General features: G+C 43.5%; 1 protein-coding gene and 1 long non-coding RNA gene across 2 annotated transcripts in view; both read right to left on the bottom strand.

The window, feature by feature from the left end:
- Window positions 1–6,450, bottom strand: part of LOC141127786 (uncharacterized) — a 44,394-nt gene extending 37,944 nt beyond the window's left edge. Inside the window, exons 1-2 of the mRNA XM_073614564.1 lie at window positions 6,421–6,450; window positions 1,504–1,663 (exon numbers count right to left, since the gene is read on the bottom strand). Coding sequence (XP_073470665.1) covers window positions 1,504–1,663; window positions 6,421–6,450 — 190 coding nt within the window. The remainder of the gene's footprint in view (window positions 1–1,503; window positions 1,664–6,420) is intronic.
- Window positions 6,451–13,051: 6,601 nt separating this feature from the next.
- LOC141130148 (uncharacterized) lies at window positions 13,052–22,625 on the bottom strand. Its single transcript, XR_012242009.1, has 3 exons — window positions 22,368–22,625; window positions 22,239–22,288; window positions 13,052–13,859 (listed from the first exon to the last, which is right to left on the bottom strand). It is a non-coding gene; the product is annotated as an uncharacterized lncRNA (long non-coding RNA).
- Between the last annotated feature and the right edge of the window lie 2,499 nt (window positions 22,626–25,124).

The raw sequence follows: 25,124 nt of genomic DNA, 5'->3' as shown, positions 1-25,124 counted from the left end.
CTTATACTTGTATAAGTTCTGACTTTATAGAAACGGGGCTTCTGTCCAGGCAGATCGACTATAAAATATATTATTTCATACTTTGTTCATTCATAAGATTCACATTTAGGAATTTGCAGAGGATGCGCACATATAAAAAGTCCTATAGATAGAAGATTATGTTTTACAACAGAGCCAAGACAGAATCAAATCGGTCTTGATATGGGGAAGAAAGCTCTCAGCCATCAAAAACGCTAAACCAAATTGTTTTATCCAAAACAAAGGCAATCTCACTCACCAAAAATACAAAGGAACCCAACTCAGCAATAAAGACATAGGAATTCAAATGATTAGAAATGTCAAATTTTGGTGAGGAAATCAGGAAAGGAATTTAAATGTTTAGAAATGCCAGGTTCTGCTTGGGTGGAATTGAGAAAGGAATTCAAATTTTTAGAAATTGCAAGTTTTGGTGATTACTTTTTTTAAAGAAATTAGGGGAGCGGAAGCATCAATAGTTTCAAATAACTATTAGATAAGCACCTGAATGACCACAACATACAGGGATATACAATGTAATACTGACATATAATCACACACATAGACTTGTGTCTTTTTTCAACCTACTATGTAACTATGTATGTAATACAATGTAGTTTTGGTGGAGAAATAAATTCAAATTTTTAGAAATGTCAAGTTTTGGCGGGGAAAAGGCAAAGGGATTCACATGTTTTAGAAATGTCTAGTTTTGATGGAGAAATAAATAAAACATTTTAGAAATGTCAAGTTTTGGTGAGGAAATCAGGAAAGGAATTTAAATGCCAAGTTCTCCCTTTGGGTGGAATTGGGAAAGTAATTCAATTTAGAGATTGCAAGATTTGTTGAGGACATTTTGGAAAGAAATTAAAATATATAGAAATGTCATGTTTTGGTGGGGAAAAGGGAAAGGGATTCACATTTTTAGAAATGTCAAATTTTGATGGAGAAATGAATTCAAAATTTTAGAAATGTCAAGTTTTGTTGGAGAAATAAATTAAAATTTTTAGAAATGTCAAGTTTTGGTGGGGAAAAGGGAAAGAGATTCACGTTTTAAGAAATGTCAAACTTTGATGGAGAAATAAATTCAAAATTTTAGAAATGTCTATTTTTGATGGAGAAGTAAATTAAAATTTTTAGAAAAGTGAAGTTTTGGTGGGGGGAATCAGGAAAGGAATTTAAATGTTTAGAAATGCCAAGATCTGCTGGGTGGGAATTGGGAAAGGAATTCAAATTTTTTATAGAAATTGCAAGTTTTGTGAGGACATTTGGAAATAAATTAAAATATTTAGAAATGTCAAGTTTCGGTGGGGAAAAGGGAAAGGGATTCACATTTTTAGAAATGTCAAATTTTGATGGAGAAATAAATTCAAAATTTTAGAAATGTCAAGTTTTGGTGGAGAAATAAATAAAATTTTTTGGAAATGTTGTGGTTCTTCGGTTGAAAAATTGGAAAAAGCAGGACTCAACCCCCATCTATACCCAAGGTACCTGCCAGCAGAGAGAGGAGAAGCATTGTCGAAGCCATCATAGAAAACGGAGCTCCAATGTCCTTGTAAGATTCTACTAGTGCTGGCCTCTGCTCTGAACAGACCAAATGTTCCTCTGCACTTTTGTGGTCAAAAGTGTCCCAGGGTGTGAACATAAACAGCTAGAAGAAATAAAATAATACAGACCACATTACCATACAAGGGCTGAACTGAACATCTGAATTGACGTTGGTAGGAAGAAACTTCAGGCCGGTTGAGATGGCAACTAAACCTAAAACGGAAACGTCATTTATGTGAAGTACAGTAACTGTTATTAACTGGTGTATAGGAGGCTCCAAAGCAAGATACAGTATCTGAAATTTGAATTCAACCCCATGCTATTTTAGGCAATTTTATTAATTCATATTTAATTATGTATTATTTAGGCTAATATAGGCAAAAGGTAGCACCGAAATTACAGCTACTTGGCAGGAAGTCATCTGTATTTTTTTAAATCATTTCTATACCACCTTCATTTCTCTTCCACCATTACAGAACAAACCTCCAAAGATTTAAAACAGCCTTGTCCCACCTGACAAGGAACAAGTGTACCATTTGTATCCACAAAACTAGTAGAAGGCCACATGTAACTCAACACTTCTGCCATCCAGGCTGCATGAAGTCTTTCAGCAGTACCGGCAAGTTCATCCCGTCTTCTCCAACAAGGTTTTTGGTTCAGTGCCACAAAAAACTGATAAAAGAAGGCAGAAATATATTTAAAAAAAACATGTAAACTATCCTACTCATCTAATCATACAGTACAGGACACTGGACTTGTATTCATAGACCATGGGTTATATACTGCTACCTTCAGGTGATTGGACCCTGGCAAAAAATTTGCTAGGGCCACCCACAGAGCATACCATATAACCCCGCCCACTTTACGAGACTCCACTTTTTTGCTTGTGTCCTTAGGTGATGGACCCGTTCTCGTATGGATAAAAATATAAATTGATAATACATTTATAAATCATTATAATAATTCTATACATTTTAGAGTTAATAAAAACGAATTCAATTGTTTTCTATTTTTAAAGTCTGATTGTTTCTGGGTGGTGTCAGCCATGGCCAGTTTTCCCTTGCCAAATTACTCAACCTCTCTCCCTTGGATCTCTGCAACATGCAGGATAGTCATTCTCTAGTCCATGATAAGAACTGGGAGGGCTTAATAGACTCCTTGAAATAACACAGGAAGTGTGAACAACGCACAGGACAGCACTGAGTTTTTATTTTATTTTTTGCAGTTCTGGAAAAGAGGAGCATGTGACTGACTCCATATGCTTGGGGATTGGCCCAATACTGTCACATGGGGATGGTTCCTCAGCCCTCTGATAGCTTCAGTGACTCAGAGCTTACGTGGGGTGGCTTTTTACCTTCACTCCTGATATCAGATCAGGGCAGAGGGGCAGGGAAGGTAAATATGTGCTGGTGGAGCATTCAAGTGAACCACTGTTTAACATCAGAGCTACAAAAAGTTTGACTTTTATTTTGTAACGCATCACTCTGATTGTTATTGAAGCTAGTATTGGTCTGCAGCATTACAGCAGCAGAAATCTCCTATGCGAGAGTGTATACAGAGTGTAATTGCTTTAGGCTGCACTGGGCTCTACTGGGCTGCTAGTTTGATTGCTTCCCCCTGTTTTCTGGGGATTTCCAGAATATAGTGGGTGGAAGAGTCAGACAAGCAGCCAGAATATTTATGCAGCTCCAACCAATCTATGGGGAGGTGTGCCCAGATGGTGGTTGGGGAGTGCATAAATAGTTTGGAGGACCAGAGAGCAGGGTTCTTTTCCAGGAGGAGAGGTTCCCAGCCAGATACAACAGTTTTTTTCCCTTTTGGTATAAAGGTTTTACATGAATAAATAAAAGTTGATCATGGTGTAGCGGTTACCCCCCAAAAAAGCAACTGATTTGTCGCAGGTTCTCTTCCAGCAACTTTCACTCTTTCTGGCCACTCTACTGAGGGTTTTGCTCATTGAGGTCCCAGCTGTGCTTAGCCTGTCCTGCTACAAGTCCTTTGGGAGCCAAAAGAGGGGTGCCACCGAGGATCTTATCTGGGAGCTCTACAGAGGGGTCTGCCTGTCTGAGCCTGAGGGAGACACCCAAGCCCTGGGGATGCTGTGAGTACAGACCTGATTACCTAAAGTATCTCATTGACTGTGCTGCTGTTAACCCTTGCCACAGTCAGTTTAAAGCTTGCTTGGCCTGGGACATTGCTATTGGTGCACCAGTGCTGCCCACTTCACGTCCTAATGCTTGGAGGACTGTGTTAAGAAGCTGCTGCTAGGGGAATAGTGTCCTCACATTCATGTTTAGTGTTCTAGAGCAGTGGTCATCAACCCTGTCCTCAGGGCCCATTAACAGGCCAGGTTTTATGTATTACCTTGGGGGAGATGCAGACTAGAATATTGCAATCACTGAGCAGCAAATGATATCACCTGTGATGTATTTCAGTTATCTTTCAAACCTGGCCTGTTAGTGGGCCCTGAGGACAGGGTTGATGACCATTGTTCTAGAGTATCCCACCGCAAGTTGATCTGCAATAAACATTTAAAAAAGGTGACCCCTAGACTGTTTACTGAGCCAGAGGAGTGAAAGCTGCTGCAAGCAAACCTCGGACAAATCAGCGGCACTTTCGGGGGGGGTAACCGCTACACAATGATCAACTTTTATTTACTCTCGTAAAATCTTTATCGAAAAAGGAAAACTGTTTGCTGTAACTGCATTTGTTAGTGTATCTAAATGTACTAGTCCATCTAACACTCCCCTCCCTTCAGATTAACAATGATGCCGTCCAAATGTTCTCCCTATTCACCTTCATCCAGAATAGGGGGCGCTCTAATACAGGAGGTGTGTCACTGGCTGGATCACCAGGTGAAAAAAGAGGGCCTAAGAAAAAGAAAACTAATGCAGCCACCACATCTAATGATTGGTAAGCTGCAATATATTACATTTTTGGGTTTGGGGTTCAATACCACCCTAATAGGCTACTATGCTTCTTGAAGCCACCTTTTGGGGGCATATTCAGGTACCTACAAGAAGTAAAGCACCCCAAGTCCCCCCTAGATACTGAAACTGAGGAGCAGAGTAAATGTATGCAGTGTACACACGAACTGACTTTTTCGACCGAACTGGTCCGACGGAAGGAATCTGTCGGACAATTTGATCGTGGGTGGGCTTCATCGGACCTTTTCTGTGGAAAAATCTGTCGGACTTTAGAAATAGAACATGTTTCAAATCTTTCTGACGGACTCGAGTCCGGTCCAAAAATCCGTTCGTCTGTATGCTAGTCCGGCGGACAAAAAAGAACGCAAGGGCAGCTATTGGCTACTGGCTATGAACTTCCTTATTCTAGTCCTGTCGTACTTCATCACGTTTGAAACGATCGGACTTTGGTGTGATCATGCGTAGGCAAGTCCGTTTCGTTGGAAAAGTCCTTCGGAGTTCAGACCGACGAAAAGTCCGGTCATGTGTACACGGCATAAGAACAGAGCGTAGTAGGACTTATGAGTGAGACATAGTAAAAAAGACTGAAACGTATGCCATGGGACTATGACAGACAGGAAGGGCAGGGGCCCAAACCATGCACAGGAGACACTAAACAGAGCATACCCAGGGAATAGGCACAAGAAACTGGGAATACCGGAGAGGGGGCCAGTGACAGAGGCAATGACAGCAGAGGCAAAGTGAGATGGAAACCCAATAATCACATAGGAGATATCAATAGAAAGTATACAGGACACAGGGGCATGAAGCGGGAAGGAGGGCTTGTCAAAGACAATGAGAGCAGACTGAAAGGATTACAAAAATGGAGACAAAACAGCAAGGCGCAGTGCTAGTCAGAATCCATAACACCAAAAGGGCTTCCACTCTGTCTGCGAGGGTTAAATCCCAGTCACTGTGGTGACCACTGTGCTAGTTGACCCTGGAGTACTGCCTTTTCAGTGGGGTCGTGGGTGGGGCCTTCTTGCCCTTGCACACGTGCAGGAGTACCTCTCCTCTGATGTAGGCGCTCATCAATGCCCGGATTTAGGCGGGGCCACATTCATGTGAAATCAACATTGTGGCCTTACCTCGGCTTAGAGGTGAGCTGTACATCATGTGCAGTAGTTAAATGTACAGAGTTCCTCTGTGAAACCTTCCGTCCCATGCACTACACACCTTCTTCTCCGATGTATATTGCAATTAGGAGGGACATTGCTGAGCCTGTGCCCTCTCCACCAGTCCAGTGTAACTCTGCCACCTCACTCTCAGTGACAGAATGGGGTCCCGCCATGCACATAGCACGGAACTCATGTCTGCCCTAAATGAACTCATTCAGGTCTCCCGTACCATTCAGATAGGTATACGGGGTCTCCTTCCCACGAGTTTGGTCCCAGGTACTTTTTGGAACCGACTGCTAGGAGGGGAGCCAGAACTCCAACCCCCTCGCTACAGGAGGACCTTTCACCTGCGCCAGGTAAAAACACCTTATGACAGGCTGCTATTAATTAATTTAATTTAATTTTAATTCATAGTTACCAATTGCAACGTCTCTCCTGCTCCGACTCTTCTGCCGACTTAACCATTTGTGATGTTCCTCCTGGACCTGTGTTTGCTTTTTACAGGCCCTATTCCTTCCATACACCATTTACCACCATGCATACCTTGGAATGACCAGGCTTAAGAGCATTTTTACCATCTTTGTTTGGTTATTACTGTACACTGTCAGGTGGTGAGAAACGATGAGAACTGTGAGAGTATTTATAGCACATCCTGTGCAATCTGTTGGGTGACGGTCACACCACAGAGGATGGTGCCTCCAACAGAAGTGACACCTCTGGGCTCTCGTTTACTGAGTTAAAGACACATTTATAATTTTCACTTTTATTTATCTCACCCTCAGTGACATTTTTTGATAATTGGGCATCTTTGAAAATGCATTACCTGCCCTGATTGGGGACGGATACACACAGACCAGAGGAGGAGAGTGACAGATCGGGAGACAGTGAGATGGTTTGGTGGGTGACCAATTTCTTTCCTACAATGTGTAGTTTGATTTTTTTTAATTGGATGGGGGAGATAGTTATTGCCTTATTTTTACGTTTTCATTTTTTTTTTTATAATTGTAACGTACCACTTGCAAAAATGGAGTACAGTACAGGAGAGAGGATCTAAAGCAGGGGTCCTCAAACTTTTTAGACAGGGGGCCAGTTCACGGTCCCTCAGACTGTTGGGGGGCCGCACTATAGTTTAAAAAAAATATGAACTAATTCCTATGCACACATCTTATTTGTAGTGCAAAAAAAATAAAGAAAGAACAATTGTAATCAATATAAACTTATCAGTATTTCACAGACTCCCCTCATTACAGAACCACTCCCAATCACATACTTCCCCCATCACAGATCCCCCCATATCAGTCCCCCACCATAGCACAGAGTCCCCCACAACACAGATCCCCACCATAGCACAGAGTCCCCCACATCACAGATCCCCACCATAGCACAGAGTCCCCCACATCACAGATCCCCACCATAGCACAGAGTCCCCCACATCACAGATCCCCACCATAGCACAGAGTCCCCCACATCACAGATCCCCACCATAGCACAGAGTCCCCCACATCACAGATCCCCACCATAGCACAGAGTCCCCCACATCAGTCCCCCACATCAGTCCCCCACCATAGCACAGAGTCCCCCACATCAGTCCCCCACAACACAGATCCCCACCATAGCACAGAGTCCCCCACATCAGTCCCCCACCATAGCACAGAGTCCCCCACATCACAGATCCCCACCATAGCACAGAGTCCCCCACATCACAGATCCCCACCATAGCACAGAGTCCCCCACATAGCACAGAGTCCCCCACATCACAGATCCCCACCGTAGCACAGAGTCCCCCACATCACAGATCCCCACCGTAGCACAGAGTCCCCCACATCACAGATCCCCACCGTAGCACAGAGTCCCCCACATCAGTCCCCCACCATAGCACAGAGTCCCCCACATAGCACAGAGTCCCCCACATCACAGATCCCCACCATAGCACAGAGTCCCCCACATCAGTCCCCCACCATAGCACAGAGTCCCCCACATCAGTCCCCCACATCAGTCCCCCACCATAGCACAGAGTCCCCCACATAGCACAGAGTCCCCCACATCACAGATCCCCACCATAGCACAGAGTCCCCCACATCACAGATCCCCACCATAGCACAGAGTCCCCCACATCAGCCCCCCACCATAGCACAGAGTCCCCCACATCAGTCCCCACCTTAGCACAGAGTCCCCCACATCACAGATCCCCACCATAGCACAGAGTCCCCCACATCAGCCCCCCACCATAGCACAGAGTCCCCCACATCAGTCCCCACCTTAGCACAGAGTCCCCCACATCACAGATCCCCACCATAGCACAGAGTCCCCCACATCACAGATCCCCACCGTAGCACAGAGTCCCCCACATCACAGATCCCCACCGTAGCACAGAGTCCCCCACATCACAGATCCCCACCGTAGCACAGAGTCCCCCACATCACAGATCCCCACCATAGCACAGAGTCCCCCACATCACAGATCCCCACCATAGCACAGAGTCCCCCACATCACAGATCCCCACCATAGCACAGAGTCCCCCACATCACAGATCCCCACCATAGCACAGAGTCCCCATCAGTCCCCCACCATAGCACAGAGTCCCCATCAGTCCCCCACCGTAGCACAGAGTCCCCCACATCACAGATCCCCACCATAGCACAGACTCCCCCCGTGTGTCACAGATCCCCACCATAGCACAGAGTCCCCCACATCACAGATCCCCACCATAGCACAGAGTCCCCCACATCACAGATCCCCACCATAGCACAGAGTCCCCCCGCCGCCCTTACACTTACCTGTATCACGCAGGACACAAGGCATGGTAGGTCCGGACGGAGGGCGGGACTTTGGAAGTGAGGGGCAGGTGATTGGTTCCTGGGACCGCTCTGATGCCTAGTAACCAATCACCTGCTTCTTAGCACAGAAGGTTCTTTGCCCGGCCTGTCATGTTTCCCGTCCTGTGTGATGGAGGGAGCAGAGGGCAGGGGCAGTGCTGGAATTTTAAAGGGGCAGTCCGCGGGCCGGATCAAAAACGCTGGAGGGCCGGATTCGGCCCGCGGGCCGTAGTTTGAGAACCCCTGATCTAAAGTCTTAAACCATGAGTTATATGCAACTACCTTTAAGTGATTGGACACTAGCAAAAAGCTAGCTTCATTTTTGTAGCAAGCAATAGGGGGGTCATAAGAACAGGCGGGAGGGAACCATGTCCTGTACTGTGCTCCAAAAAATGGATTTTACTGGCAAGTCAAATATCCTATTTTCTATGTCATACAACACAGGACACAAGATCTTCAGTTTTAAACATTGGGACGTCCAAAGGCAGTCAAACTGAGGGGTGAGCAACACAGCACATAAGGTCAACAGGCCCAAGTAAAGAAATGAGCCAAAAGGCTTGACAAACTCAAAAAGCAACCTGTAGACCAGATTTTTAAAATGAAATTCGGGGACATATATATCTGTTTTATAGATATAGATATATAGATATATATTTTTTTTTTACAAATTGTAAACTATTTTATAATCATATTTTCCTCAAATGATATATGCAGTGTATGTGGTATGTGTTTATATAATGATTGTATGATATATATGTTATTTCTGGAAATCATTTCATACCAGCCCCATAGCAATATTATACCAGCCCAACCGCATAACGTCATTATTTTCTTGTTCATAAAAGGGAAAACCATGCATTTGAAAGCACATTTGAAGAGTGTATTATACTCACCAGTGCTCATCAGTGCAGCTTTACTAGTGCCCATCAATGCAGCCTGATAAATGCCCATCAATGCAGCCTCACCAGTGTCCATCAATGCAGCCTGATTAGTGCCCATCAATGCAGCCTGTTCAGTGCCCCTCAATGCAGCCTGTTCGGTGCCCCTCAATGCAGCCAGTTCAGTGCCCCTCAATGCAGCCAGTTCAGTGCCCATCAATGCAGCCTGTTCAGTGCCCATGAATGTAGCCTGTTTAGTGCCCATCAAGGCAGTCTGTTCAGTGCCCATAAGCTCAGCCTGTTCAGTGCCCATCAGCACAGCCTGTTTAGTACCCTGCAGCTCAGCCTGTTCAGTGCCCATCAATGCAGCCTGTTCAGTGCCCAGCAGCTCAGCCTGTTCAGTGCCCAGCACCTCAGGCTTACCTGTGATCAGTGCATAGCGAGTGAGGAGAGGAGACGGAATATACAGAGCAGGGATCTCCTGTTTACCCCGCATGGCCTCTGTCCTCAGACAAAGTCCCGCCTCTTATGATAGACGTCACCAGTGTGCTATCTATCGTAGGAGCAGGCCCAGGAGGCGGGACTTTGTCTGACAGTCGGGTAAGCGGAAGATCCCCGCTCTGTATAATTCAGCGGCGCCCCCCCTTCCCATCTGAGACAGCCCAGTGGGATCCATGGTAGGGCTGGCCCTGGGCACCCCCCCCCGTCCCAGCTTGCGGTGCACCCACCCAGGATAGGCCCTGAATCTGGGGAAAAATCTGGGGAAAAATCTGGGAACAGACGGGCTTCGGGGAAAATGTCCTCAATCCAGGGACTTCCCCGGAAACCAGGGACGTCTGGTCACCCTAACCTTACACCCTAAACTGGGTTCAGAGCAGGCAGCTGATAGAACAAAAGAGTGAACAGAGAACCAATCTTGCAAATCTGTGAAACAGATGCTTGATGCTGAAAAGCACTACACAGGCTCGTATGATGACATGTTAAATCCACCTATCAATGGTTGAGCAGGAAGTCCCCAGCAGGAACCCACTGGAGGCACAAAGAGGGAATCTGATTACGTAAAGAGGCTATAGCTGAGCGATAAAGTCCAATGGCACACCCGGACGAGGGCGGGAAGTTTCCTTTGGTCGAGGTGGAATGAGAAAACCATCTCATGGAGAAAAGAGGCCTCAAGAAAACTTTGTCCTTGTGTAAAACTAGAAAAGGTTCTTTACGTGATATGGCTTCTAACTAAGAGACCCTCCATGCAGAGGTGATCACAATTAGAAAGGCCACCATGTGAGGTCAGACAAGGGAATATCCCTAGTAAGTTTGAAAGGCGGCCTCTGAAGGGCGAAGAGAACCGTGGTAAGATCCCGCAGATTTAAGGGAATGGTTCTGACCCAATGGAGGAAGGACGTGATATGTCCCACAGAAAATGTCCAAGGAGGAAATTTCCTGGTCTCACTCTGCACAAAACAGGATTTATAGGTTGTGATGGTAGACTTTAAAAGAATTTTTATAAAACATACAGCACTACCTATTAAATGAATTAATACACAAAAATAACTTCCAGTATCTCATACAGTGCAAACACATAGAATGTGAATCAGTCTTTACATCCATCGTGGTGAATGTTGGCCTGTGCTTCACACGTTTCATGATGTACCCTAGCGACTCAACCCACTCTCCAGATTTATTTGATTAAAATGGTCAGACAGCACAGGGATTTTGCAGAGGTTTTTATTTGTGCCGATTGTAGGGGGGGGGGGGGGGCAAAGTGAGTGGGATTTGAAAAAAAAAAAACTGTTATAACTTAAAAACCACAACAGCAAAAATAAAAATTTTAGCTGCACAAACCAGCACAAATGTAGCACTAACCAACGAGACCAGTTTCGTGCCATTTGGGTGTTTTAGGGGGGTTGAGTGACCTTTGGTGACCTTTAATAAATCATTAATAATGCAAAAATGATAAAAGATTAAATGGAAATTTAAACAGCATAAAACAGCACAAACATAGCACTAACCAATGAGACCAGTTTTGTGCCATTTGGGTGTTGTAGGGGGGCTGAGTGACCTTTGGTGACCTTTAATAAATCATTAATAACGCAAAAATGATAAGAGATAGAACGAAAATTTAAACAGCATAAAACAGCACAAACGTAGCACTAACCAATGAAACCAGTTTCGTGCCATTTGGCTGTTGTAGGGGGGCTAGGTGATGTCATAGTCTGGAAAAAACAATTGCTAATATCTTAAAAATAAAAGCAGCACAAATGTAATTTTTTATGGCACAAAACAGTACAAACCTAGCACTAAAGAAACACACTTGAGTTTTTATTTGTGCTGATTGTAGGGGGGGGCCAGCTTCGCTGAGCTGTTTCCCTGCAGACAGGCTGGGAGAGAGCTGGGTCATGTGACAGCTGTATATCGATTAGCAAAAAGGGGCTTAGATGTTTTTTATTAAAATAATTACAGCGCTGTCATCCACATACAGAAATAGAAGGAACAATGTAAATTACACAGTGTGTGTGTTCAGTATCACTTATATTATGTTTAGCGATTTCAGCAGATCCGTAATTTCCCTGATAATAGATTGGCACCTTCTTGTATGGAAACTGCTGGAGGAAGACATTGAAATCTTCCGCGATTCAAGTATAGGAGGCGAGAGGTGCAGGAGAATCACTTTTCAGCACACACAGTATACACAGTACACACATATAGAAGAATAAGAACAAATGGAGGTAGCACTTACTTTATTATGAAATTAATTTGTTACATTACAGAATTCATTTGGCAACAGTTTTGAACCACAATATCCATCACAGTTGCATAGATACTTTCCTTAAAGTGATACTAAATTTCATCCTTATTCTCCAAGAATAATCCATACACATCCACCAGTGCCAGGACAAGGTCATCCAGAGCCTAGGGCGAAGCTCCCAAATGGTGCCCCTTCCCACCCCCAAAATGTATTAGCATGTGTCAACAAAAATCCCCCCCCCCCAAAAAAAAAATTGTCTTCACACTTATCCCCCGCATAAAGCACAAATTCCTTTTGCTAGGCAAAATTCTCCCAAACAAAAACTCCCCCTCTTCCAGTGCACACCCACCCCCAGCTTAAATCCTTTCCCTCCCCAAATCCCTCCTCCTAGCACAAATTCTCTACCCCCAAAATTTCTCCTCTGAGCATGAATCCTCTGCCCCCCTCAATCCCCCACTCCCAACACAAATCCCCCCCAAATCCTCCCCCCTAGCACTAATCCTCCACCCCAAATTTCCCCTACTAGCACAAATCCCCCCAATCATCCCTGCTAGCACAAACACCTCCCCTCCCGATACCCTTTCCTAACACAAATCCCCCCTCCTAGTTCAAATCACCCCCTCTAAAGCACCCCTTCTAGCACAAATCTCCACCGCGCCCAGGACAGCCGTCCATCCTGCCCACCCTCTCGGCCCTGACATCCACCACTTAAAGGGGTTGTAAAGGTTCACTTGTTATTTTTTTTTAAATAACAAACATGTCATGCCGTCAGTACATCAGGATCGATCGGCTTTCATATACAGATCTCATAGTTTGAAGTTTTAGTTAGAAATGTATCAGAAAACATTTTGGCCTAAATTTATGAGGAAATATTATTTATTTGCAAAATTTTGCAAAATTTTATAACAGAAATTAAGAAAAATCTTTTCTTTTTTTAAAATTTTTTTTTGTTTATTTAGCGAGATATCTGTGTGAAAAAAAATGATAAAAATGTCATATGGTGTTGCATGACCACCCAATTGTAATTCAAAGTGTCAGTCCTGAAAACTAAAAATTGGCCTTGGCAGGCAGGGGGTAAAAGTGCCCAGTATTGAAGTGGTTAACATAGAGCCTCCAGCACAACACATGACATGTCTGTTTCGCCTATTACTGTAGTTGTGCATTGTGCCGCCAGTTTAAAGAAATGCAGCACAACACACTATGGATCGTTCATTATAATAATGCAGGAAAATATCTGTTTTGCGGCAGCTCAGGGGTGTAAATGTACCTTCAACGTCAAGGACATGCATAACAAGAACATGAAATTTGGGTAATTGATTCACTTTGGTAGGTGGTCACTTGGAGCGCTGACCTCCAAAAACCAGGAGACCCGTTCTCCAAGGAACCATGGGCTCCTTATCCTTGCTGGGATCTACTGGGATCCTGATCAGGACAACAATAAGACAACATCTCCTACACAGAGGATTTCCTACAATTACATATCATTAATGGAGGTCTTTGATCCGTATGAAGAAATTGGCAGGTTACTCCCAGTCGGGGTAAGTGGTGAATTGTTCAGCAGTCCTGGCGTCTGATGGAGTCATCTTTAGGGTGGCATAACACACATTGCCTGGGTCCAGGTCCATTGGGTCACATGTGATGTGGGTGTTATGGGTCCTCACTGAAGTGTATTCAACCTCCTCCATCTTCTTTCTGCTCCTCTCTTCTCTTCGATGTCCACCATGTGAAAAATAAGATATGGTGGAATAATGCAGATCAACATCTTCAGCGTCTTTCTCCTGGGGAATCACAAGGAGACAATAACCAGGAAAGAAGAACCATTACTATAGGTCACACTATTTTGCAAAATCTATACATTAAAGTGTATGTACACCAGAACTTACTCCTCTTGACCTGTTAAATATCTGATTGAACATGTTTTGTTAAATTGGTTTGATAAGTGCAAAAATATCTCTTGATCCTGACAGAAATCTTGGGAACTAACTTCCTGTGCTCTCTCCCTATACTGACCGTTTTCAGTTAACAGACTTACAAGCCCTCCCCTGTTCACCTCTGTGGACTACAGAACACCTCCCCATCTTATGTGTTTTGCTGTCCCAGCACACTTCTTGCCCAAGGGGTGACAATGCTGCTTCTACATAGATGCTGTACATGGAATAAGCTATGTCTCTCTAGGACCATAAGTATTGCCTGGCCGGATCCCCAGGTGAAAATAAAAGTTAAAAACCCTAAGAAAGGAAAATGAATGCAGCAACTGCATCTAAGAAAGAGTATATTACATTTTTACTATTGGGTTACATACACTTGGAGGTCTATTTATAAATTATGTTTTCCTATGAACATCAGCTCCATCCAGTGGCCATAATATGGTATTTGTCTAAAACACATGAATCAGCAAAATAACACATTGTAGCCACTAGATGGAGCTGACGGTTGTAGGAAACAAACCCTTTGGGCAAAATACAGGGATTATTTGTGACGGCTAAGAGAATGCTTTTCTTTAAATAAATAAACCCCATAGTTTTGACCCGGTACTGTTTATAACTATAGAGGTTCTGTAACTCAGAGATTCTCCAACAGTGACAAGGACTTCTGATGGGCTTGGAAGGTTGTCTGCCTTTATACACCTTGATAATAACAGGTCATAGTTTTATTAAAGTAAAAAATATTGCAATTAAAATAGAATGAGATTTTGTTTCAAAATTATTTTAAAAAAATGACAGTGTACAATACATGTATCTTCTTCCGGACTAGAGCAGATTTTCCAGTGTTTATTAATACAATTAGAAAATGTAACTCTTTAGTATATTATTCAAGCTTTAAAGATTCAATGTATGATCTGCTTCACCGATCCCACCCATCCCTCCCCCCTGGATAAACTACACTGTAATTAATATCTCAAATTAATAATATAAATAATTATTATATAGGTTTTATTACAATTTTATTACAATTTTAAAATGGACCTGTGCCCTGACTATACACCCTAAATTATTACCATCTTTTGAAAAAACTGTAAAAGCACTTTTTGACCAAGTCCTTATTCACCTCTGTAGCTATTGGCATTTTGGAGAAATGAATGTTCAATGTTACAACAGAAGTTCTGAAATCTCAGGTCTTTCTTGTGATTTTTGAGGATGAATTACTTCACAGTGAATGCAGCTAAAGAGGAATGGCTTGTTGTAAAGATCTAGTGCAACTTGTAAAAGATGGCTTGTGAAGGATGACTTGTTAACAACATGTAATAACACTTGCTTTCCTCAATCCCTTTCCTGCCAGGCTCCCTCTCGAACTCCCTTGGTGTTGCTCCTGGGTTTCCTTCTAAGTCGCATTACAGACAATGACATCATTGGTCCCTTAAATGGGTTTCCCAACCAAGCAAAATGTAAATATAATCCATAAAATTCGATATAATAAAGCCACATTACTATTGATTATACACTATATTACCAAAAGTATTGGGACACCTGCCTTTACACACACATGAACTTTAATGGCATCCCAGTGTTAGTCCACAAGGTTTAGGAGTGTATCTATGGGAATGTTTGACCATTCTTCCAGAAGCGCATTTGTGAGGTCAGGCACTAATGTTGGACGAGAAGGCCTGGCTCGCAGTCTCCATTCTAATTCATCCCAAAGGTGTTCTATCGGGTTGAGGTCAGAACTCTGTGCAGGCCAGTCAAGTTCCTCCATGCCAAACTCGCTCATCAATGTCTTTATGGACCTTGCTTTGTGCTCTGGTGGGCAGTCATGTTGGAACAGGATGGGGCAGTCCCCAAACTGTTCCCACAAAGTTGGGAACATGAAATTGTACAAAATGTCTTGGTATGCTGACGCCTTAAGAGTTCCCTTCACTGGAACTAAGGGGCCAAGCCCAACCCCATGCACCAAAAGATTTGGACCAGTGCACAAAGCAAGGTCAATAAAGACATAGATGAGCGAGTCCCACATCCCATAATATCCAAGGCAGACAGACACAATAGAACATTGAAATACAGCCACACCCCAAACGGCAGAGACCTCATGGCATCCTTAATAATGTCCTTTTGCATTAAATAACAGAATATCTTTCTAAATGTTTGTAGCTCCCTCAAATGCCAGGGCCCATAGTCGGTAGGCAAGAGGCTAGCAATCAGTCCCCTCCAAAAGCCTCTGTCCCAGGTGAGTCTGTTATATTTCTCCCCCATCAAAGGTCGACTAACAAGGTCCCAGACCTCTACCTGGTCTGAACATGCGTTAGTCGGGCAGAGTGAACTCTCATAGTCTGTCCGCATGATCTCCATTCTTGGCTCCAAGGAATAGTTGACCTCAGTAGGTGTGGGGCAGAGGTCATTGATTCTCTATCCAGCTGCCAGCGCTTCAGCTGGGTGGTTTTTAACATTCCAGGGCTCGGTCTGCTGCTGGGCAGAGGGGTCGATCGCCCCAGCTTCCTGAAGCTGTAGAGACACTGTAGGTGCTTGGCAGAGGCCAGCGGAGCTTTGCCCTGTTGCCAGTAATTCAGTTGGGAGTAGAAGGTTTAGTACATCAGCTTGTCGCTGGAGGGAGGGGCCGACTGCCCCGGCTCCCTGAAACTCCACAGTTGTTGCCGGTGCTGGGCAGAGGTTGGTAGCACTCTGCCCTGTTGCCAGCACTTCTGCTGGGGACTCCACAACCTCCACTCCGGCTAACCGTTGGGGCAGGAGGCTGTCTTCCTCCACTCCCAAACTGTGTATCTGCCATTGGGGAGGTGAGCCGGCTGCTTCCTCTTCCGTTCCCTCATGTCTCTGGTACTGTCTCCCAGGTGCACGGATCTTTGCTGGAGAGGAAAGATTGCTTCCTCCACCCTGGCCGACTGTTGGGGAGGGACGATGAACACCTCCTCTCCCTTCTCCCCCTGTATCCTGATCTGCTGCTGGGAAGTGACCGCCACCTTCTCACCCTGAGCCTCCGGAACTGCCACAGATGTGGGGTAGAGGTCTTGGACCCTCTGTCCAGTGACCAGTGCTTCAGCTGGGGAAGTTCCTTGTAACTCCACAGACGCTGCTGTTGGTGCTGGGCACAGCTCCGTGATGTTCTGCCCTGATGCTAGCTCCTGTGCTGGAGGCTCACTCGGTTGTTCTTCCTCAGCAGAAAATTCAAATAAATCACAAGTCTCTGGAATTGCTGAAAATCCAGGGCACGGGTTGGCTGCACTTGGGCCCAGTGCCAACACTTTAGCAGGTGACTCATAATCTATAACATCCTCTGATGAACGGTCAATTTAAACCATACATTCTGTGGTCTGTGGCTGGAGAGATGAGCTGACTGCTCCATCTCCCATACCCTCATCCAGCTGCTGAACAGACGCATTCCACCATCCAAGCCCATCCTGTGCAGAAACAGGATCACCAAGGTCAGTCAGCACTTGCTGCATCCTCCATAAGACCTCCACGTCCATAACTGCGGGGGCAGGTTGGCAAAGCACACTGTTACTCTCCCACATTGCTGACTCTTCAGCCAGGATTTCAGAGTTGTCAGCTGGTATTTCCTAATAGTCCTAGGCAAAGGGAGCCCAGACCTGCTGCTGAGCAGAATCTAGCAGCTGTCTGTAGGCAATCTCCAGCTCCCATTCTTGATTGGCTAGAAACTCCAAATCTTCCAGTGTCCAGGGACCTTTTGAGACATTCAGCATCCGTTCTCTACATTCCAAAATTTCTTGCAAACTTCACTCCAAATAGCTCCCAAAGTTAGGGTCCTCTGACAGCCTCTCTAATAACAGCCCCAGGCTGCCGTAGACAAAGCCTTCTGTTGGGGTGTTGTCCGCTGTCCACGGGCACACTTGGGCTACATACCAGCGGAGGCCTCTGTAGCTCTCGTCCAACTGCATCTCCACCTGGACCAGCTTGGTTAACTCAGCTTTCCATTTCCTGTTCGGTTGTTCCTCCAAAAACACCATTTGCACTTCGTACTGCGACCAGTACCTTTCCTGGAAGGAGGAGAGAATTTTTCCTTGGTGTCACTGCTCATTGGCTAGCGGTTCTTTCCAGAGTTCCCAGCGGATATAATCATACCATCCCAGCAGGACCTGCTCTGATACTGGTCCTCTGTGCTGTATCTGCATCTCTAGCAACCTCCTTCCGAATTCCTCTTCCATGGTGGCTGGTATCTGTACCTCTCCTCCTCTCCTACTATCCAGACCTTGGATCCCGGTGGAGGTTTGAATGTCCCAGACTGCAGGAAGCATCCCAATGCTTGCCACCAATGTAAAAAAATGTCCCGCACTCCACTTGAGTGCTTTCGTCATAAACTGCTTCCTCCCAGTCTGAATATAGATATCAGATATTCCAACCACTGATAACAAACACAACAAGACAATACTCGTTTGGTTGCTGAACATGGACTGTTTATTGAAAACACAGGTACACAGGTAATACTCTGGACAAACCCCCCACCTTTGCATTCTGGGCTGGGTAGACTGTCCAATCAGCAATGAGAGCTGTTAGGAGGAATTCGACCCCACCAATCTCACAGCTAATCTACATACACATCCCATAATATCCAAGAGAGACAGACACAATAGAACATTGGAATTCAGCCACACCCCAAATGGCAGCGACCAACATGGCCTCCCAAATAATGTCCTTTTGCGTTACATAGCAGAATATCTTCCTAAATGCTTGTAGCTCCCTCAAATGCCAGGGCCCATAGTCGGTAGGCAAGAGGCTAGCATTCAGTCCCCTCCAAAAGCCTCTTTCCGGGTGAGTCTGTCATACTGCACATGCTCAGTTTTCAGTGAGTTTCTATGCTGAGCATTTCCTCTCTATAACATCTGAGCAGCCCATGTGACTATAGAGTCACACATGTGGGCGTATACACAGTGGTAAATGACAACCCACTCCTCCCTCCTCCTCCTCCATGCCCACTAACCAGCTAAACACAATGAGGAGTGGGATATTACATGTAGATTAATGGAGGCTTCACCTCCCTCTTATTGTAAGATACAGGCTGGAGGGGGCATGACACAGCCTGTGACTGGCAGAAATCCTCCCACATCATGTTATTTCCAAAAAATAATAAAGATTTGATTTCAATTATATATGTGTATGACAATTTATAACAGTTTATTGATATTAATTATTAATTTTTACTCTTTATTCCAATGCAAAAGGACATTATTAAGGAGGCCATGATGGCCTCTGCCGTTTGGGGTGTGGCTGTATTCCATTGTTCTATTGTGTCTGTCTGCCTTGGATATTATGGGATGTGTAGGTAGATTAGCTGTGAGATTGGTGGGGGCGAATTCCTCCAAGAGCTTTTTTTTTTTTATGTTGAACATGTGACCAGCAGCGGAGGACAGCTGCATATCCATTAGGAAAAAGGCACTTAGGTGTTTTTCTTTTTCAATTAAAATAATTACAGCACCATCATCTACATACAGAAATAGAAGGGACAATGTAAAGTATACAGGGTGTGTTTAGTATCACTTTAAAAATGTTAATATTGTCTTTAATGCACTAAGCTAGAACTTAAAGAATCCCCTGGAAGAGCGCTACTATATTGTAAATTATGTAGTCAACTAAACCCAGAGACAGTCACTCTTATTGCCCGTACCCACGATCCGAAAATCGGACAGATCGTCTGACTTTTTTCGCTTACTAGTCGCAAGTAGAAATTGAATAGGTCACGAAAATTCCCGTACAACAGAAAAAAAAAAAATCTGAACGGATGGCATGTGTTGTAATGTATTTGTATTGTATTTTCGGACGACAACTGTACTGACTAAATGAAAATCGTACAATCTGGTATTGTACGAGGAAAATTTTTGCGTTTGTCCGATCTAATAATCTTCGATGAATTGTCGTGATCGTCTCTCGAAAGCTCTGTACTAACGATCCGATTATCGTACAATCATGTAGAAAGCGGTATTTTCTGTCCGATTTTCAGATCGTGTGTACGGGCCATTAGATTGTGTTTCATGCTGGAAAATCTTTGTGCCGGGTGAGACTGTCATTGCCACATATTGGTGACATTGTGGTGTAAAGTGCACTGCTGAGAAATTTGTTTGTTTTCGTTTTTGCTTCTTTTTTTGTTTTTTTTGGTTTTTTGTTTTTTGGTTCATTCGTTATGATTGCAATTCTTCAATTCTTAAATTCGTAAATTTGAACGTTTGAAAATCCGAAAATAAGAAAGGAAATCCTGAAAGTTCCAAAGAATAACTAACTAATAATAATTTACTATTAAATTATAGGTATTGGAATTTCCTTTCAAATTTGGCTGTTAGCAAAAGTAATGAATACGAATTTATCCGAGATTATTATTTAATCGAAATAACAAATGCAGCATCTAAACAAATGGAATGGAACAAATTAATAATAAATAATTAGAATAATAAAAGTTTTTATTATTATTGTTTTTATTATTATTTATTTGTTACATTCCATTTGTTTAGATGCGGCATTCGTTATTTTGAATAATTCGTAACTTTGGATAAACTTAGTTATAGTTAGGTTCACTAACAGTCAAATTTGAAAGGAAGTTCCAACACCTATAATTTAATAGTTAGTAATATTATTAATTATTAGTTAGTTACATTTTCAAATTTTCAAGTTTTTGGGTTTTTGAATGTAGAATTTACGAATTTTTGAATTTATGAATTTCTGAATTTTCGAATATTCAGAAAAATTTGTAAAACAGGTTTTCGTTAATTTGGATATTTCCGAATTAACGAATTTGTCGAAATTCGGTACAAAATGAATTCGGAATGAAATGAATTGCACATGTCTAGTGTGGTGTGTGTTTGACCAGCCATTTGTCACCAGATGGTGTAGGTGGCTGGGATCTGACACCTTGACCATCACAGTGCATTCATTTTATTTTTCCTATTTATTTTTTTGGTCTGGTGCAGTATGGAGTTTCTGAGGTGGGTTGGTGGGTAATAGACATGTGCAATTCAATTTTAGTCCAAATATAAATCGGACAAATTTTCGGTTTGGTTTTGGAATTAAATAGTAACGAATTCGTTACTATTTCATTACTAACGAAATTCATTTAATTGCACATGCAGATTGCTATACTTTTTGTTGGAATTCCATAAAACCTGAACAAAAATGTCTTGGAAATTAATTTAATTTTGTTTAGTTTTCGAACTAATTCCAAATTTTCTGAACAATTCAAATTTAGATCGGTCGAAAAAAACGATCAACCGATTCAAATTCTGTGAGAAGAATAGCTGGTTGTTAATGAGCCGCACAGGAAGCCGGCCGCCCGCGTCCTTAACAACCGATGACTCGTCAGCTGTCAGCGGGCTTCCTCACTGACAGCTGAACTGTAAACAAAAAAATGCCGACAATAGAAAATTCATAAAAAAACAGCCCAATTTTTTTTTCTAAAGTGGTGTGGGGTCCCCCCCAAAATTCATACCAAACCCTTACCTGAGCATGCCCAGCAGGTCAGAAAAGGGGGGACAAGGGGTGGTGGACTGCTATGGTTCAGGAGGGGTGCTCTCACTCATTCCCCCCCCTTTTTCTGGCCTGCCGACTGCATGCTCGGATTGGTGTGGATTTTAGGGGGAGGACCCCATGCCGTTTTTTTTTTTTTTATTGCTGGCATTCTTTTGTTTATATACAGCTGTCAGTGGGGAAGCCCGCTGACAGCTGACGAGTCATCGGTTGTTAAGCACAGCTATTTTTCACACAGAATTCGAATCATTCAATCATTTTTCGACCGATCCCAATTTGAACTGTTCTGAAAATTTGGAATTTGTTAGAAAAGTTTTAAAGCCAGGTACACACCACTATTTTTTTTTTTCGTTCAACCAGATGGTTGAACAAAAAAAAACCTCACACCTCAGATCGGAGCCGCTGCACCAAAAATCCAATGTTAGTACAGCAATCTCCCTGCTGTGCTATTGTGTTCTGACAGGGAGACGCCCCCCCTTGCCATTGGCTAAGAGCATTGATCGGGCGGTGGTTGGCTGCTGATTTTCCACCATGAACGGCTGCCATACACAGGGGGCCAAATGTTGGCTGTTTTTTATTGAACTGGCCGATGTCGCCCGACATTCGGCCCGTGTGTACTAGGTTTAATCGAAACAAAGTTTAACAAAACTAAACTAATACTGAAATGAATCAACAAATGAAATTAGTAACATAACGAATCTATCCTGCACATGTCTAGTGGGTAAGAGCTTTTCCACTAACCTGTGGACCTGTCATTCCTCCTCTCCGCTCAGAGGAGGGTTTCTGGGATCCTGTGGGGATAAATAGGAAGCTTATTATTGAGAATATCACCAATAAAGAGTCAATTTACTTAGAGTTTGGTTTCCTTACCTCTTCTAACCACACATTTCCAGTACAGTGCCAGAGCCAACACCAACAGGATGAGGGGTATCACAAGGTACAGGTAATGGTAATCATTATTATCAGGTTCTTCATCTTCATCATAGGGAGTTGTGTGAGGGGTGGCTGAAGATAATAATGCTAGATAAAAATAGAGAATAATTGTAATATAGGTAATAAATAATCAAAATAATCTGCTAATATACAGATATTTGTTTTATAAAAATGTGTTATGGAATTGCAGATCAATAGCTTAGCAGTTATCATTGTGACCTTTTTTTTTTTTTCATTGTGAGTTTTTATGACTGTGAGGGGACATTAGAGTGTAAGCTCCTCTGGTACAGAGACTGATGTGACTGGCTCAGTGATCTCTGTACAGCACTGCAGTATATGTCAGAGCTATATAAATATATAAGAATAATAATAGCGTGTGACTGTGGGGGGGGGGACACTAGAGTGCACATTTTTTTAATTAAAAAATCTTACAAACATACAGCTTATTAATAAAAACATATTTACATAAAAATAAACAACAACTAAACAAAAATAAGCGTGCTTACATCAGCAAGTAAAGAAAACCATTTCCTGACGTATAACATATTAAGAAACATATTTTAATGACGACAAAAAAGAGACTACAAACCCCCGAACCTCAACTTAAACACAATCCAGGCTAAGAAACATTTTGAGATTTAATTGTCATCAGGATGCGATTCCAAAAACCCCCCATTAACCCCTCCCCCCACATCATTCACCCCGACTTCCACATCATTCATCTTGCATTCTGCACCAGCCACTCTCATTCCCTTCCCACCCCCCACCCCCACTATCATCCAATCCATCCCTCAATCCACCCCTCGGTGTCTGCTGACCTCCACCTGCACTTCTGCAATGCCGAGGAAGGGGCGGACTGATGACTCATGGGGCCCCCGGGCAATAGGAGATTATGGGGCCACTAGGCAATCAGAGATTATGGGGCCACACAGTATACACACACACAGTATACATTCACACAGTATACACATACATGTACACACAGTATACACAGACAGATGTAAAAAAAACACAGATTTATACATACTGTCCCTGGTTTTACTGAGGCTGGCAACCCTGATGGGGCCCCCTAATGGCCCAGGGTCCTCGGGCAGTGCCCGAGTGGCTCAATGGTCAGTCCGCCCCTGGGTTGGCACCACCATACATTCTGGTCCAGCACGCTCCGCTGCCTTCACTACACTAGGAGAAACAATAGGTGCAGACACAGACTTGACAACCAGACTTTCTGACACTGACTGGGGAACCACAGACTGGGGACACTGACACCATGGAGGGCCTAACAGACACAGATTCTGACAGGACAGAGACACTAGGATCCCCTGGTACAACCTCCGCCAACTCAGACTCTTCTCTATCTAGATGGAAGAATTCCTCCACTAGCTCTGGCTTATTGTGCAAAGCCTCAGGGCACCGGCTATAAGGGTGACCAACCTTATCACATAGGTTACATTTAATGATGTTACAGTCCCTTGCCAGATGCCCCAGTTCCTGGCACAAAGAGCACTTCTGTTCTGGAAATTTAGAGGAGAAATGTCCCTTGACTCCACATTTATGGCACAGCTTAGGTTGACCAGGGTAGAAGACGGTAATTCTATCTCTACCAATAAAGGCAGAGGAGGGCAAATGCTGGACCACATTCCCACAGACACTCAACTTCATTGACACTGACCACTCACCCGTCCAGATTCCTCTATCATCCACCATCTTTTTTAGGGGACACAACGTTTCACCAAACCTCCTCAACCAGACCCATAAATCCTCGGGGGGAGGGTTTAGACTCATTCCTAATCAGGATAGTCACATTCTTTATCAAGGGTTGTCGTGAGACAACTTTGGGGACAAGCTCCTTCCAGTCCTGCTCTGCACTGTTAGTGTCCATGTGGGACTCCTTGCAGACAGCTCCTCCTGCATTCCCTGCTGATTGCAAGGATCTGTTGACAGATGCAATCTCGGGAAAGACCTCCACACATTGAGAGAGATTTTCAGCAAGCACTCCATTATCATGATCCTCATCTGATGAGTCGATGTCACTCAAGGGAGATTCCATTTCTGTAATGGTCTGCAGCAATCCGCCATTTCCCTCAACCTTCTCCTGAGATGGTAGAATAAAATAAGTGTGGCGCTAAATAATTATGTCCGTTATTGGGCAAAGCCTAACAGAATGGAAATCCGTGAGGACAACAGCTCAATAAAGTGTATTTAATGAAACACCAAATAACTTAGTGACATACTCGTGAGAGTGATAAATGAATTAAGAAATATGTGAATAGAATGGTCCAAAAAGGAATCCAACTCGTATTATGGATCAACAGCAATAGAATCAACTCACTATGAATAATGTGAAAGAGTGAGTGGAGGAATTCTTCCCCATAAATCTCAAATCAAAAAAATAAAACAAAACTTGTGAATAGTGTAGTGACACACATAAAAAGTATAAAAAATATATGAAACACCATAATAACATATATTGCTGTCACGGCCAAAAGTCCAGCGGAAAATTAGGGAAATCTAATCAAACTATGGTCCAAATAACAAAAAAGTTTGTAACTGTAAGGAGGAATGGTAAAAGGCCTTAAATCCGGGGATGACGTCCACAGGATAAGGAGCTCTGCATGTAAAAAGACGGGATAGGCAAAAATACTCTTACCAGAAGTGGTGGACCCCTCGGCCAGCGGCCTGGGGGTCAAACAGGCT

This window comes from Aquarana catesbeiana, linkage group LG02 (assembly GCF_042186555.1).
Source record: "Aquarana catesbeiana isolate 2022-GZ linkage group LG02, ASM4218655v1, whole genome shotgun sequence".
NCBI classification, from domain to species: Eukaryota; Metazoa; Chordata; class Amphibia; order Anura; family Ranidae; genus Aquarana; species Aquarana catesbeiana.
Note: the sequence above shows the minus strand (reverse complement) of the source record. Positions and strands in the feature narration are given on the sequence as shown.